Source organism: Delphinus delphis, chromosome 13 (assembly GCF_949987515.2).
Source record: "Delphinus delphis chromosome 13, mDelDel1.2, whole genome shotgun sequence".
NCBI classification, from domain to species: domain Eukaryota; kingdom Metazoa; phylum Chordata; class Mammalia; order Artiodactyla; family Delphinidae; genus Delphinus; species Delphinus delphis.
Genome location: NC_082695.1, coordinates 22,910,141 through 22,926,473, shown reverse-complemented (window position 1 = coordinate 22,926,473; position 16,333 = coordinate 22,910,141). Strand labels below are relative to the sequence as shown.

Genomic DNA, 16,333 nt, shown 5'->3' with positions numbered 1-16,333 from the left:
CCCTTAGCCTCAACCTCTTCTCTCCCCATTGATCCTGTGATTTCTCCAACACCCTATCCCTGGCACGTGCCTCCTTCTCTTCCCACCGCCAACCAGGTCCTGACTCCCTGGACACATCTCACTGTCAGGTCTTCTGCTCACAAAACTTCGATGACTCCCTCCCATCCTGCTGCCCGAGGCATCGATTCCAAACTCCTCAGCACAGCCAGCCAGGGCCCTGCTCTCAGGCCCACCCAACCTTGCCAGCTCATCTCTGCATTTGCTACATGCTCAGCTGGCCCCCAACACATCCAGGCATCCTGACCTCCCAGTGCCTGCATTTCCCCCTCCCCCTCCTCCCGCCCTCCCAGGCCCCTCCTCCTTAACTCCCCATTGAGTGGCTGGCGGGGCTTCCCTGGGGCTTTGGGCAGGGCAGCTTGCAGGGGTTGTTTCTGGTGTCTGCACCTGGAGTCAGAACGAGCCCTCTTGGATCGTCACCCCCCCCACCTACTACAGCGACAACTGCTGTGAGATCAGGGTTCCCATGACCATCCGGCATGAGGGGTAGCGGGGGAGGGGTTCTAATAATGCTTTTGTGCCACAGTGTGAAGCTGATCCCCCACAAGGCATGCTTTTCCCAGAGTGGCGATGCCCTGTGAGGCTGCAAATAGCATATGCTCCCCCAAGTGGCTCATGTGAAGGGACAAAGCAGCCGCAGGCCATGGGCGAGCTGGTACAGGGTCAGGGAGATAAGGAGTCCTCGGGCAACCCTGCTGCTGGAATCGACCACAAGCTGGGTTTTCTTTTCTTTCTCAAGTTTTTCAGGGTGACAGTCACAGCCCCTTAGTCAACCCTGAACATGACACACACGGATGGAAAGTTTCCTGGGACGGGGGGGCCCTCCAGGGAAACTGCAGGAAAAAAGGCAAGGATGGGGTGCCAGCACTTATAGTCTGTCTAAAGAACAAACTCCCGGCTTGCAAACGGCAGATCTGGGCCTCTGGCCTCCATAGCCTCAGCGCCTTCGCTGCCCGCCAGTTCTGATGTGATTTGAACGCTCTCTCTCTCAAGGGACAGGAAAGTACTTGGGAGTTCAGCAAAATGACTTCAAACCCCAGCCCCGTGGCCCGTGTAACCTCCGGGCTGAGCCTCGGCTTCCCTGTCTGCACAACAGACTCAGGTAATTGGACACCTCCCAGGCCAGAGCAGAGATTTTCTGGGAAACAATGCAACGCAGGGTCTGTTGGCGCTGCCGTCATAAGCTGTCACAGAACAGGTGCCCGAGCCACGTCCTCTTTATTTTCTCTCCCTCATTTTCCCTTTTCCTTGTTGGTTTCTTTCTTCACAGCTCTTCTGTCTTTGTTCCTGTCCCCCCTTCTCACCGCCACCACCCACGCCAGGCCTGGGACCCGGAGTGCCCACAGAACCCCTTTTCCATGCTGAGGAAAGGGTCACAGTCCACGGTCAGAGTGGGGAGGCCCTGGGCTCAGCCAACCCCGCTCCCTGCTTCCTGGGGCGTCCCCGAGGGCTGGGCTCCACTGACTCGGGGAGGGGCGAAGGTCTCTGAGGGAGGGGGTTGGGCAGGTGGGGCCCCAGAGCCCGTGGAGGAGGGCGGACCAGATGGGCCAGGTGGCTCCCGGGTTCTGAGGTGGGTGCCAGGGCAAGGAGTGGTCGCTTGAGGGGCACCGTGTCCGGGGGTTGGCTGCAGCCCTGTGACTCTTCCAGGGATGGGGACAAGGGGACATGGCCCTGGTGCACACGGCCTGTGGCAGGTCTGAGTCAAAACACCTAAGGCCGACCCCGGCCGGTCATGTGGAGGGCTGCCCAGTCATCGCCTTATGCCGGCCTGGATCACCCTGGCGGGCTGGGCGCGGCCAAGTCAGCCGTGAGTCAGGCCCCGGCGGCCTCGCCACGCAGCACAGGGCAGGGGCCGCCGGGCCCAAGGACGACCCCTCCCCACCCCTGGCCCTGCTTCTCCCCTCAACCAGCCTGAAGACCCTGCCCCACCTGTGTCAGGTGCAGTCTGGCCAGGGACCTGGGCTTCCCGGCCCCTGTTGCCCCCAACCCTTCAGCCAGGGGGTGGGGTGGAAGTGGGGGGAGCCTCGGGGCTACTCGGCCCTGGACGGGAAGTCAAGTCGGGGGCGGGGTGAGGAGCTGTCTCCAGAGAAGATTCAGCAGGAGAGAGAAGCAGAGGAGCCTGGCCCAACGTCGATGGTGCCCCACTGAAGACCCAGCAAGCACCCCGCCAGACGCTGGAGGGTCCGGTGCGGCACAGACCACGGTAGGCTTCCCCGAATTTATCCTCAGCACAGGCAAACATCACCTTTTCCCTCATGTGTCGGGGGCACCTGATGGCCCACCCGGCTCTCCAGGCCTCAGTCTCCCCGACCGCGTAATGGGCATGGTAAGATGTGCCCTGCACATCTCTCTGAGCCTGTGGAGGTAGAGTTCAGACCAGATGTGAAAGTGTCATGTGGACACCTGAGGGGTTAAAGATCATGGCAGGTTTAGAGGGCAGAGGAGAGAGTACTGGATGGGGAGGCCGGAGTCCTGGCTTTGTCATCCCGAAGGGGTCACCCCTGGGGGTCTTGATTCCTGGATTCCCAAGGGGCCCTCAAGTTCCCTTTTCCCCAGAGCAGTGGAGGGTTCTGAGTTCGTGGCAGCCTAGCTTTCCCTGGGATGGAGACCTGGCAGGTAGAGGGTCCCTGTCCCCCCAGAAGGGGCTGTGGTGGGTCACAGGGTGGCCCCCGCCTGCCTCTGCTTTCGGGAAAAGAGAGTGAGTCTTTGCTAAAGTGAAGTCTCTCAAGGGAGGCTCTGGGGTGTGTGGTCGGTCAAGGTCATGACCCCTACGCTTTTGGCCTTGACCCAGAGAGGACTCGACCTCTCTGTGCTTTGCTTACTCTGTAAGATGGGCTTAACTGTGGGGGCACCAGCTCGTGGGACCATGCAGGGAGAAAGGAGAAATGTAAGTAAAGTCTTCACAGAGTTTGGCACCGGGGGGCAGAGGGGCAGGCGGCACCTTGGCATAAATAACCTGAGAAGGGGTTGGACCCCAATCTTGCCATCAGCAGTTCCCCAGGACTGGGGAGAGGCTCCTGGGAGGGCAGGGACATTGTCCCCAGAACCTGTCCTGGGTGGGGATTAGGTGGTCCTGGGGCTTGAGGGGGGTGGGAAGGGACAGAAGTCCCCCTCCTCCCCCTCCTCTCCCTCCTACCCCCCCCACCCCCGCCCCTCCTCCCAGAGCTCCCACTGGATGGAGGCACGCAGCCCCCACCCCAGGCCCGCTGCATGAGGTCTCTGGCTCCTCCTTGTGGCCAGTCCTCAATGCACACCCCCCCACCCCCACCCCCACCCCGCCGCCAGGTGCTCAGCAGGGCAGAGGCCCCTCCAGGACCCCTCTGCTGGCCTCCTTCCCTGCCCTGGCTGACGGCCTCGGCCTACCCTCCATTCCGAGCCCCAGGCATCTACCCCAACTTCCTCAATCCCCAAATCCTGCCCTGCCCAGCCCTAAGGGAGGCACTGACCCAGTCAGGTGGACCCAGGGCTGGAGGTGCCCCTGCCACGGTGCCTGCTGCCCACTGGTCAGTGGGGGGCGCTGCAGCCCGCGGCTTGGGGCTAAGCTCAGTGGCTGAGTGCTGGCGAGCGCTGAGCCGCGAGCCCCGGACCTGGCCCTCACCCCCGCTGCGTCCAGCGCTCCAGGGTGCCTGGGAGGCTTTCTCTATCCTCTACAACCCCATCCCGTAGTTTACACCTCAAAGAGCCTTTCTGGCTCCTTGGAGATGGATGGCCTTCTCTAGGCTGGTTTTACAGACGGGAAAACCGAGACTCCTAAAAGGTTCTTTCTGGAATCCCCACTGCTAATCAGGACTAAAACCTGGGATTCTTGACTCCTTGTCTGGGAACCTGAGGGAGGCACGCAGCCCACATGTTGTTGGGGATGTGCCATTAATCTGTGGCCTTGGAAAAGTCACTTCCCCTCTCTGGGCCCCACCTGTGAAGTTTTAACAGCTAAGATAATAATACTATCAGTCACTCAGGCATGTCTTCTGTGCTGCAGGGTTTCCCAGAGGGTGATGCTAACCTCTCAGGTTGACAACATTGTGTCGCATTTTATACTCTTGGAACTGGGGTCTGAGCAATGAGGTCACATGTCTGAGGCCGTGAGTGGCAGAGCTAGGACTGCCCTTGAGGCCTGGCTGATTGAAGAGACCACCAGCCCCACACCCCTGACACCCCCCTCATTATTTCTGACCTTTTCCCTTTGCAAGTGGGGACATGGAGGTGGCAGAGGCCAGGGTGGTCTTTAAGTTTCCCAGGCTAACACCACTTTAGGAGGTAGGTGGGCTCTTGGAGGGGAGCCTAAGGGTCAGGAACTACAGGCCACTGTCCTCCCTCTATGTGAGGGTCTCCTGCTGCCAGCCTGCTGACCAGAGTGGACTCTGGGGAGACCACAGCCACTGAGGGGCTTGCGGGACTCCAGCTCTCTAGACAGTCCACTGTGATCCTGGGGCGGGCGTGGTCCCACCCAGAAAGGGAGGAAGCGGAAACGGGGTCCAGGGGTGGGGCAGGGGTGGAGGAGGCCAGGCTGGGCAGGAGATCAGAGCGGGATTGTGTCATGGAGTCCTGCAGCTGATAAGCAGCTGAGCGGCCGGCCCAGGCAGAAGGAGGGGATCCTGGGGTTGACTCATCCTGGGGACCCCCCTGGCCCCCTGCTGCCAGTGAGCCCTGGACCACACTTGGCCTCCTGGCTCCAGTTTGAGGGAGGCTGTGGGGTCGTGGGCTGGAGAGCTCGCTCCATCGCACCCTGTGTGACCTTAGGCAAATCGTTCAACTTTCTGAGCCTCAGTTTCCATGTCTGTAAAACCAGGATTAAAGTGTCTCCCGTGGGGATGGGTGTTAGGACCGGAGATAACAGGGGACTCTCGTGAGTGCTTTGCTTGCTTTGGGGGATGCAGGCAGGAGAGAAGCTCATAAGGCCTTTGGGGTCAGTGATGGGCCAGCTACGTGCCACAGAAAGCATGGGAAGCAGGGCTGGAGTGGCTCAAGGGTGCAGGGTAGTGGGGACGGGTGTCATACCCAGGTTACCTGGAGGACAGAGTGGGCAGCCTGGCCCTCTCCTCTCGGCTCCCCCCAGCTCCTCCCCTACCTGGTCCTGTCCCTCCCTGACTTCAGGGAGCTCATCTTTTCTTCTCTTCCCAGGAGGAGGACGGTCCAACCTCAGCCGGGCCTCAACCCCTCTATCCTCCCTGCCCATTGGGACTGGGCTACTCTACTCTTTCCATCTTATCATCAGGCCTGAGGCTCACATCACCTCCCACCCACCATCCTCAGAACGGTTTCCTCAGTCCGTGCTGGCGCTGAAGGACGGTTTGGGGAGAGGGCCTGGCTGCTTCCCTGACATCAGCTCTGGGGTCGGGTCAGGGTGGCCCCAGTGAGCTTGTCTGGGGGAGGGGACGCCAGTCCCCACCTCAGGGCCAGCCGGTTTCAGGCTGAGTGCGTCCGCGGGGCTGCTTCCTGTTCTGTTTATTGCCTCCGAGTTCAGGAAATCACTGAGTGAAACATCCTCCCCCCTCCCCCCACCAACCCCGAGATTATTTAATAGGAGCCGGGCTGTGGTCTCTCTCTTTTGGAAAATCCAGTGGGAGAAGGAAGCTGTCAGCTCAGCTCTGACATCAGCTTAGTCCCTGAGCCAAGAGTCAGGGTGGCCAGGGCAGGGGGGCGGCGCTGGGGCGGGGTGGGGAGGAAACCAGCTGCTGGTGGCCCCCGTGACGTGAGGCTGCCACAGAGTTCCCAGGGGCGGGGGCTGGAGGGTGAGGAGCAGGGATTGTTGGAGACACACTCGGGGGTGCGCGCGCGCACACACACACACACACACACACACACAGGGTCACGCCTCCCCACACGTGTCCAGAGACCCCTGGCACGCACAGACTCACATCCACTGGTACAGGATCCAGGCACACGGTCACACACACACTCACACAATCACACAGGGGGCTCACAAAGTCAGCCAGAGGTGTGTCCACCCCGACTCCCTCCCAGCCACACACACACACGCACACATACACGCACACACGGCCAGACACAGCCCAACACAGACACACAGCCACACAAACGGCCTCACCACACACGCACACACATGCAAATGCCCACTCGGCGGAGAGACAGACCCAAGGGGAGCCCGGCGGGCACTCCCAGAAATGGGCTGGGCCTCTGGGCCACGGGCTACCCTGGAGCGGGGACTGCAGCCGCGTCCCCCTCCCGCTGCCCGAGTGAGGATGAAGAGCTCGGTGGCAGAGTGAGGAAGGCCTGTGACTATTCCGGGCCCCACCCGGGCAGGGCCGGGCGGGGTGGGGAGCCCGGGGATCTGAGGCTGCGGAAGGGAGTGGATGGTGAGAGGCCAGGCCGTGGGAGGGCCTTTGTCCTGGCATCGGGTGATGCCAGGCCTCCACCCCCGACCGTGAGCACCTGCCCAGCCCCACCCTGCCCGCAGCACCTCCTGCCACTCCTGGGCTGCAAGGGATGGCAGCCGAGGAACAGTCAGGAGCCCCACGCTGCCAGCTGCCGAGTGACCTCGGGCAAGTCACTCCTCAGCCCCTCAGGGCCTGGTTTTCATCACTGATACCAGTGGCTTACAAACGTTTCTGACTGAGACCCACAGTTAGAAACACATTGCACCTTGCAACCAGAGGGTGATGCACACGCTGACACATCCAGACGACGGAAACAAAATTCCGCCGAGCGGCGCTTGCCCTCGCTCTGGGCAATGCTGGGTGATTTTGCGATTCTATTTTCTTTTAAAAGTGCTGGCGGCAACCCTCTAAATTTAATCCATGATCCACTAAGAGGCAGAGACTTACAGTGTGAAAATATCGCTCTTTACCTCTGCCTGCGATGGTCTCAAGCTAGTTCAAGATTCAGAGAGAGCCTGGGGGAGGTCAAAGTGCTTGCAGAGGCTAAAATGCCAGATCCATTAAGGGCTGATGCCTGAACCATCAGGGAGGAGAGACACCCATTCTAAAGATGGAGACGTTGAGGACAGAGCCTGCAGTGGAATCAGGCCCCATGCAACTTGGCATGGACCTCGGAGGCAGGCCTCTGACCCCACTGATGATCGGAACCCTGTAGGCTGCTGCTTCCCTTGCAATTTCTATCAGAATTGAAGAAAAAATATGCAGTCACTCTGATTCACCTCCAGGGGTGTGATTCCTGACGCAGAACCAGTCAGGAAATGTCGGGGTGATGCCGGGGACAGTTGGCAGGAGGCCAGACTGGCTTCTGGCTCCCACTTGGCCCTGAGGGTGTGTAGCTGGTCCCTGCCAGAGATTTGATGGGGTGAGGGTGAGAAGGGCAGACTATAGGCCCAAAGCTGGACCTCAAGAGCCTCAAAGACAGCTGGAAGGGAAGTGTTGCTTATTCCCAAGGTGGGAAGAATTGCTTATTCCCCTGCAGAGGCTCTGAGAGGTTGCCTGTTCCCCCAGGACCCACGCCACACTCTGTCTACTGAGAGGACCCAGGAGCCCTCCTTGTCCTAACTCTCAGATCACGGGTGGAGCATGGACCCCTGGACCCAGGCCCAACCCAAGCCCCTGATTCAGGCTGGGGTTTGAGCCCCTCCTGTGGCCACCCCAACCTCTGGTTAGAATGGCTGCCACGTGGCAGGCACTGTGTGTTTCCCACTTAACATCTTCATGACAGCCCCATGAGCCCGGCGCTACCGCATCCCCACTCTCAGTGGGCTCAGAGAGAGGAAGCCAGTTGCCCCAGGTCACAGGTGTGGGCAGGAATCAAACCCATGTTTGCCTGGCTGTAAGGCACACCCTTACTCATGGGTACTACCACCCTAGCCCCAAAGGGACCAAAGGTGACTTGCAAAGCCGAGCCAGCGGTCACAGGAAAGTACATGAGAGCATATAGATGGTGAAGGTGGGCAGCCCTGCAGGTGTAGTTACATCCTCCTTTCTCAAGTGCTGAATAATGAGGTGTTTTTGCCTTTTTGGACAGGATACCCAACTGCCAGGGCTGTGCCAGGAATTCCTGAGCTTCTCCTGTCTCCTCTGGCTGTCCCTCACCAACTCTGGTCGTGGGCCACTCCCTCTGGCCCCCAACTTCCTCACCTGGGCCCATCTGACTCCGCTGTGCTCATTTCCCAGGTGGGAGCGTCAAGGCGAGGAGCGGGGCCTGAGCTGATGTCTGAGAGCAGCTGCTGGTTGAGTTTTCAGAGAACTGAGATCTTAGATGGGGACAGGGAAGAGGGATGGGGAGGGAGGAGGGGGGCCGGCCTGGGCAATGGGGGTTGCCCAGAGCACTCAGTTTCTGGGTCACTAGCCTTGGGGAATTCCCCGATGCCCAGAGAGCTGCTTACCTGGTGAGTAACTGCTCCTGGCTGCCCACACAGGATGCCTGGCTGTGAGGGTACCTCCCTGCCACCCCCTGCCAATGGCCACTGCCATGTTACCCTCTCCCCTGAGTGCCCCGGGGCCCAGGAAAGAGACAGACAGGCAGGCAGGGGCTGTCCCCCACCTCCACAACTCCCCCCAGGGCTCCGCAGGGGGCGGCTGGTGATTCAAGCCCCTCTGAGCTGAACTATGTCTCCTTCCTTCTCAGATGGGCCTTGGGGGTGAATCAGCTCCTGGGGGCGGTGAGGCTGGGTCAGCCACTGTCTTCAGCTCAAGCCTGGGGTGCGGTTGGTCACGGGCCAGGATAGGACATAGGGAGAGAGAGCCCACCGCCGTGCCAGCCCCCCCAGCAACCCATCTGATCTTCCTGGGGCACCCCAGAAGCTGGAGGCTTGAGGGTGTTTTGTTTCCATTATCCATCAGGAGAGAATGAACAGGCCCCTCTCCTGCCCAGCTTTCCCCCTTTAGCCCTGGATTATGCCCAACTTTCCTCATCTGTAAAATGGGGACAAGAACCCCTACTCCTCCACGGTGAGGAGGATCAATGCTGACGAGCAGAGGGTTGGCTGGGCTCCCAGAACTGCGCTGAGCCTGAGCCCTCACAGCAAACCCACAGCACAGGTGTCATTATTCCCATTTTATAGATGAGAAAACTGAGGCCAGGATGTGGTCACTTCCTCAAAGTCACCCAGCTCATAACTGGCAGACCCAAACCTCTAACCCGGCTCTGACTGAGGCTGAAGTCCATGCTTCCAACCAGCAGACTTTACTCCTCTCGCCATGAGAGACTTGGCACAGACAGCTTTTGGAAACTAAAATGCTTTTAGAAAATACTTAGCATCTGCTCTGATGTAACCCTGAGCCAGGTGCTGTCAAGAGTACAAATGAGGATCAGACCCCAACCAAGCCCTCAAAGAGGGAGGAATGAGACTTGTTCCCACTTGAAAGGAGAGTGGGCAGGACTGGGCAGACTCAGCTAACCTGGGCTGTGGGAGGAAGGGGAGGCTTCCCGGAAGAAGCGGCCTGAATGCAGCTCACCACCCCTTGCTCCCATCGCAGCATGAGGTGCTGCTGGCATTAGCTGTGGCCTTCAAGCCAGAGGCCAGGGCTCCAGGCCTCATTCTCTTGTTAACTCTCTGTGCTGCCCTGGGCAAGTGTCTTCACCTCTCTGAGCCTCAGCTTCCCCACCTGACATTCTAAGAGAGACTTGTGGATGGTGAGTGAGAATCAGAAGGAAAGGAGGGGCTGAATGGCCACATGCGCCAAAGTGAGTGGGAGAGAAAGAGCCCTCAGGGGCCCTGGGGAGGCCCCAGGCCGGCCCTGGACTCGCTTCCTGGAGATGAGCAGGTGGATGGTACAGCCGCCTGGAGGAGCACCCCCAGCCCCGGCCTGGCCGCCCCCCCCAGACTAAGGGTGCCCTATGTGGGCCCCAGCTGTCCCCCTCACCCTGAGGCCAGTCAAATCCCCAGCAGGCCCAGTGTGCAGAAGCAGGACAGGCTGGGGATGAAGTCACAGCTGGAAGGGGCCGGGCTGGGGCTGCCACTCCAGGGTGGGGCCTGGGGTCACGACCCTGGGAGCAGGCAGCCAAGAAGGGAGGATGCCTTCCGTGAGGAAGCTGGGGAAAACACACACACACACATAGCAGCGTAGAGAGGGAAGGAAGAAAACAAACTCCAGGAGACCAAAGCTGGCCTGGAGCGCCGCCTGGGCAGCCGATTCCCGGGGACCGAGGCCACGTTGCAGGCGGCTCACGGGTCCGCAGCTCCGAGACCCTGCCCGGCCTGCCCCCGAGAGGCCCGGTGCAGGTGGTGGCTGGACATGGACAGGAGAGGGAGGCTGGGCCTGGGGTGCCGAGGGGCCCAGAACACTTGGGGAGCACAGACCAAGTCAGGTACCGTGAGAGGGGAAACTGAGGCAGGGGAGGGGGCCAGTCAGGGCGAGGGTGAAGTATCTTCTAGACTCCGCCCCACTTCCTGTTTCCTGTGGGGTGGGGCTGAGATTACATGGCGTTTGGGGGCGTTTTCTAGGGCTGAGGAGGGGTCTGGGCAGCCAGAAGACAGTGCAAGGCCCGGCAAGTCCACTGGGAGTGATGCAGGGGAGGAACCGTGGCAGGAGGGCAGTGGGACGAGGAGGCGGCCTCCAGGAGAATCAGGGCACCCAGTGAGACACTTGGGCGGGGGAACAGGGGATCCATAGATGGGGCCTCTGTGGGGCCCTGGTCAAATGGATTTGGGGTCCACATCAGAAGAGTCAGGATGAGGCAGATGACAGGGGTCCGGGAGATGTGGGGGTGGGATTTGGAGGCTGATCCAGAGTTCACGCTCCCCACGTGCTCAGGCCCTCCTGCAGGAGAGATTGGGCCTGGGGGATTATGGGAGGGAGGTGAGCTGGGATGTCCTGAGGTGTGGGGCTGCCTGAGACAGGCTGGGGTGGCTGGACCTCCTAGGGGCATACACAGACCCCAGAGCAGGTGCATGAGAGGGGCGAGTGCCAGCTGGGGCCTTCCATGGCCCCCAAGGAAGACACAAGGTGTGGAGCGGCCGGGAGGAGGAAGGAAAGCCAGTGTGGGCTCTACCAGCCTCCTCCCTGCTGGGAAGCGCCCGCTGGGATGGGCAGTTTTATCGCCCCACAGCCGAGGCCAAGCTGGGAGAGCCCAAGCTGGGAGAGCCGGGAGGAAGCAGCCTGGAGAGGGCAGGGCATGCGTGGGGGGGAGGGGGCACGGCGGCAGCAGGAGGGCTCGTCCTGGCACGGAGGAATGAACGAATGCTGGGCAGGTCCTCCGGGATGTGGCAAGAGGCAGGAGCTGGGGGCATGGAGGAGGGCTGAGGGGGTGGGCAGAGGGAATCAGGGGCCAGGGAAAGGCTGCAGGGCTCCCTGGCCTTGGAGAAGCAACTCTCCTGCCTCGTTCTCTGGTTGGGGTCAGGTGGGAGGGCTGCAGCGGGGGCGCCCTTGGCAACTTGTGGGACCACATAGCCCCAGATGTGTCTGACCAGCACTCCCCCACCTCTTTTGTTTTGTTTTGAATGCTTTTTGCCAGGGAGGAGTTGCTGTGCTCATTTTGCCCTAGTCCTCACCATTCCTTCCTGCCCCTCCTTACTCATTTATGAATCTACCTGGCCACGATAGACACCAGTATTTGTGACCCTGCCTAAGAGACTCCAGAAGCACCTTTTGGGGGCCATAATCATTCTCTGATGCTGAGCCCCAAGGGCCCTCCAAGACATTTTCTGTTCTCCTCAGCCATCCCTCTGCGTCCTGAGGAGCAAACCTGGCTCCAACTGGCTCAGCCTCCTTAAGTCTCTGCTCCAAATGTCCTTTCAAAATGGAAATGCTGGACCACTCTCCCCTGAAGGGTGCAAAGAGTTTTAGGTAAACGCCAGAAACATCACATCTTCCCAGAATCTCCTCCCCAGGCTCTCCCCAGAGAAGGGAGTCACAGCAACCCGTCACCTCCCATCTTCCCAGCCCCCTCCTCAGCCCCACAGGTACCTGTGGTCATCAATGCAGGCTTGTTGATGGCAGTCAGGAGGCCTGGCCTTGTGGGACCCTGGACAACCTGTCCCCACGGGAGCCCCACTTTGCATAGTGGCAGCGGGCAGGTTGGAGGAGGCCACCTCTGCGGTGGCTTCCAGCGCCCACGTTCAGTTTCGCTTTTTTACCGTCTAAAGTCCACACCAGGGCCCCAGGCCCTCTTCCTGGAGCCTCCTTGTCAGCCAAGCCCCAGCCTGCCTCCTCCCCACTGACCCCCAAACCCCCTGAACAGGGGGCCACAGGTGGCAGCCTCCGTCTGCTTGCCTAGTTTCAAGCCACCTCCCCAAACCCAGGTGAGTCAGGGCTGTCTGGGGTACCCACTGCCCAGGGACACCGATGACTCGGGGACCCTCCTCCCCCTCCCCATCTTCAAACAACTCCCAGGGCAAGCCACGCAGGAAAACCGCAGGGTGTTTTGTTGAAGAGTTCATTATAATTTTATCAATCAAATTCTTAGAAGAGGGAAAAAGTCTGCTCTCGCCACCCTCCCCCCTCACTGCCCCCCCTTCACTCTCACTTTCTTCCATTCATAATTTCCTATGATGCACCTCAAACAACTTCCTGGACGGGGATCCCTGCTAAATATAGCTGTTTCTCTCTCTGTCTTACAACACAGGCTCCAGTATATAAATCGGGCAAATTCCCCATTTGAGCATGAACCTCTGAAAACTGCAGGCATCTAAGGTCTCCTCCAAGGCCCTCTGGAGTCCAGCCCATAATGAAGGTCTTGGCGGCAGGTAAATCCACCCGCCCCGCGCCGGCTTCCGCGCCCCGCCACGGGCGCAGCGGCAACTTGGGGCACTTGGCGATCGTGAGCGGGACACCCACTCGCCGCAGACACACGGACACTTGGGGCGCCCGCGCAGCCCGCCGGGCCGCCGGAGGCGCTGGGTGGCGGCCGGGAGCGAGAGCAGGCACATGGTCCCGGCACCGCGCGCCCAGCCCGCCCTGGGGCCCGCAGGTTGGCGGGCAAGGGAGGGTGCGCCGCAGCCTTCCTCCTCCTCCTCCTCCTCCTCCTCCTCCTCCTCCTCCTCCTCCTCGCTCCGCCGGCTCTCCTGCTGCTCTTCCAGCTCAGCTTTCTCCGGGACTCACCCTCCCTCTTTCTTTTTCTTTCTTTCTTTCTGTCTTTCCGCTTTCTCTTTTCCAACCGCGTCCCGGGCTGCTCCCTGGGAGGGGCGCCGGCCTCTGAGCAGCTTGCAAACTCCGGCCCGGGACGGGAGCAGGTGCCGCCTCCATCTGCTAGTGTCTGGAAAGCTGTGGTCTGTGCTAGGTGAGCCTGGGGTGTGGGGGCCCCCCAGCCATCGGGGGCCTCAGCACTGCCGGGGGATGCTGGGAGGCACAGGGGACCCAGAAGTGAACTTGAGGCTGCCACTGTCCCAGGAGGGGAACCGGCTCCTGCGCGCCACCCTTTCCCCCAACCTCATCGGTTCTCCAGCCTCACAGGTCCACCGACCCCAGCCCTTGATGCTTGGGTCACCTGGAAAGCAAGGGGGGTGGGGGGAGGCGGAAAGTAGGCGCCCTGGGCGGGGAGGGGCGATCCTGGACAGGCCCGGACAGCTCTCAGCTCTCCTGTCACCTTTCACTTTCCTTCCTCCCCCGCCCACCTGGCTGCGTGCGACATTTTCCCTTTTTTCTTTCCTGGTTGCACCATTCCTTTGCCCTCCCGAAGGCTCTGGGGGACTGAGGGACCCCAGGATTCTCCTTGTCCTAACCCACAACCTGGAGCAAGGACCAGTAGACAGGAGTGGGAGGGCATGGAGGCCAGGAGGAGTACAGAGTGGGATAGGAAGTTTTGAAGAATGACTTGGGAATGGAGTGGGGGACGGGCAGAACTGCAGAATTGGGGTGGAGTTGAGGGTCCTAGATAGGGTAGTGGCCACATTTGGAGAAGGATAACCACAGAATTAGGGGACAAAGGGCCCAGTGAGCCAAAATCATGTGACAGGTTTGGGAGATGAGGGTCAGCAGAACCCCCCCCCCAACCATGGTCCCCTAAGAAGCCCACTCTGGGAGATTGAAGTGTGAAATAACACTTAGGAATCTGGACCATCCTGGGAGGTGGGGAGGTAGGGGCTGCTCTTTTCCTTGAGACCTGCTGGGGCTGGGGCGTGGTACCCTCCAGCCAGAGGCCAGGATGGTGTCACCCTGCACCCAGTTTCCAACTGGTAGAAACAGCTCACGTCCTGCGCCTTGCTCCTGTCAGGAGACAGCAGGGAGTGATCGATGGGAGTGAAGCAGAGACAGAGGGTTAGAGCTCTGGAGGGAGGGGGACAGAGAAGCAGATTTGGTGACATCGTGAAAGTAAGAAACAGCCATGCTGGGTGAAGAGAGAGCTGGAGGCTGAGAGGAGACACTGGTGTCCCTGAGGGAGATGAGGCGCATCCTCTACCATGAGACCTCTTGCCCACCCCCCCACCTCCCTGCTCATGGCTCCCTCCTGCCTGTTCCCAGGAGTTGTGCCCCTGCTGCTGGTTCTGCACTGGAAACACGGAGCGGGGAGCCCCCTTCCCATCACCCCTGTCAACGCCACCTGTGCCACACGCCACCCATGTCACAGCAACCTCATGAACCAGATCAAGAACCAGCTGGCTCAGCTCAACAGCAGTGCCAAAGCCCTCTTTATTCTCTATGTAAGTCTCCCCCCAGGGAACCAAGGAAGGAGGGAGGGAGGGGCTGGGCTTTGCTGCAGGGACCTGGGCTGGCGGGGCTGGTCAGGGAAGGGAAGGGAGGGGGACTGGTCCCACCACACCCAGACTCCCTCAGCTTCCTCCCCACCCCCTGGCCCAGGCTCCGCCACTTGCCTAGGGTGCCCAGTTAGATAGGGGCAGAGCTGCCTGGAGAAGGGGGTACCTGGCACTTCTAGCCTTGGAGGGAGAGGCCGATGAGAGACAGAGAAGGAGGCGGTGAGGTGGACGGCAGGGTGCTGTTGGGAGAGACGGCGGGTTGTGGTTGACGGGGGTGCAGAGCCGCCCAGGAAGAGGGTGAGTGCAGTGGGTGAAAGGGCAAGTGTGTGTGGTGCACACGTTGGAGGTGAGACTCGGGGTTTTCCTTTCTGTCCCCATGTGGTCCTGATGATTGTGATGAGGAGGATAATTCCTTGCATGGTATAGGCCTGGATGCTTTACCAAGGGAATCCACACCCACAATTACTTCAGGCTCTCAGGACAGTCCCGAGATGCCTACAGGGCAAGTGATTGGGTCCTCATGCCACTGTGTTTGGGGTGTGGGGACTGAAGCCCAAGAGCTGACCCAGAGGCTTGGTGGCAGGGCTGGAACACCCATCCCTGACTCCCATGTCACCTCCCCTCCGCCCCTCTGCTCCTCAGTACACGGCCCAGGGGGAGCCATTCCCCAACAACCTGGACAAGCTGTGCAGCCCCAATGTGACCGACTTCCCGCCCTTCCACCCCAATGGCACGGAGAGGGCCCGGCTGGTGGAGCTGTACCGCATCATCGCGTACCTGGGCGCCTCCCTGGGCAACATCACGCGGGACCAGAAGGTCCTCAATCCCAGCGCCCACAGCCTGCACAGCAAGCTGAACGCCACGGCAGATGTCATGCGGGGCCTCCTCAGCAACGTGCTCTGCCGCCTGTGCAGCAAGTACCACGTGGCCCACGTGGACGTGGCCTACGGCCCAGACACCTCAGGCAAGGACGTCTTCCAGAAGAAGAAGCTCGGCTGTCAGCTCCTGGGGAAGTATAAGCAGGTCATCGCTGTGGTGGCCCAGGCCTTCTAGACGGGAGGTCTCATAGCGCACAGTGACCTGAGATCTTAGACTTAGGTGGCTCTCAAACTGTGGCTGGGGCCCAGAGCAGTGCCCAAGCCAAGTGGGGGCTGCTCGCAGACCCCGAGGGGTTCCTGGCCAGTCTATTCCCCTCCAGGGTGGGCTGTGATGAAGCCAAGCAGAGCCAAAACTCCCAGAGGGAGAACCTATACATGGCGCCAACTAGAAGAAGGTGCCCCTTCTTCTGGGATACTGCAGCCAGGCACCCGGTGTCAGGCTGGATTTCGGCCCCTTCTCGTCCCCTCAGCCAGGGTCTTCGTGAGCAAACCACACAAGTTGCCTCCAGTGACCCTGACCATGGGGCAAGACAGCAGGGGTCGGGGGCATTGCCTGGCCCCCAGCAGAACGACAACTATCAGTGCCTTCGCTGCCCCTTCGGTAGACCTTGAAAGGTCTGGTTGGAACTCAGGCAGCCCAGAGGGGCTGGGATCCTGAAGGATCCTTGGCCCCTACAAGTATGGTGAGTGGAAGGCTAGAAAGGGAACTCTGGTTTGAGATGCTGCCTTGTCTTGGGTGTGATTGGAGAGCTCAGGCCTAGGACTGTCAGGTGGAAGGTTCCAGAAGGAGGTCGCTGGCCTTCAGCCTCCTGGGGAGGCAGAGAGGCCACCTTCAGGCCTGGGAAGGAAGAGAGGCCCTTGA

General features: G+C 60.4%; 1 protein-coding gene across 1 annotated transcript; it reads left to right on the top strand.

Annotated features, from left to right (window-relative positions):
• The first annotated feature begins 12,627 nt into the window (after window positions 1–12,627).
• On the top strand, window positions 12,628–15,646 carry LIF (LIF interleukin 6 family cytokine). Its single transcript, XM_060029446.1, has 3 exons — window positions 12,628–12,646; window positions 14,361–14,539; window positions 15,236–15,646. The coding sequence occupies exons 1-3, from the start codon at window positions 12,628–12,630 to the stop codon at window positions 15,644–15,646; spliced, it is 609 nt and encodes a 202-aa protein (XP_059885429.1).
• Window positions 15,647–16,333: the final 687 nt, after the last annotated feature.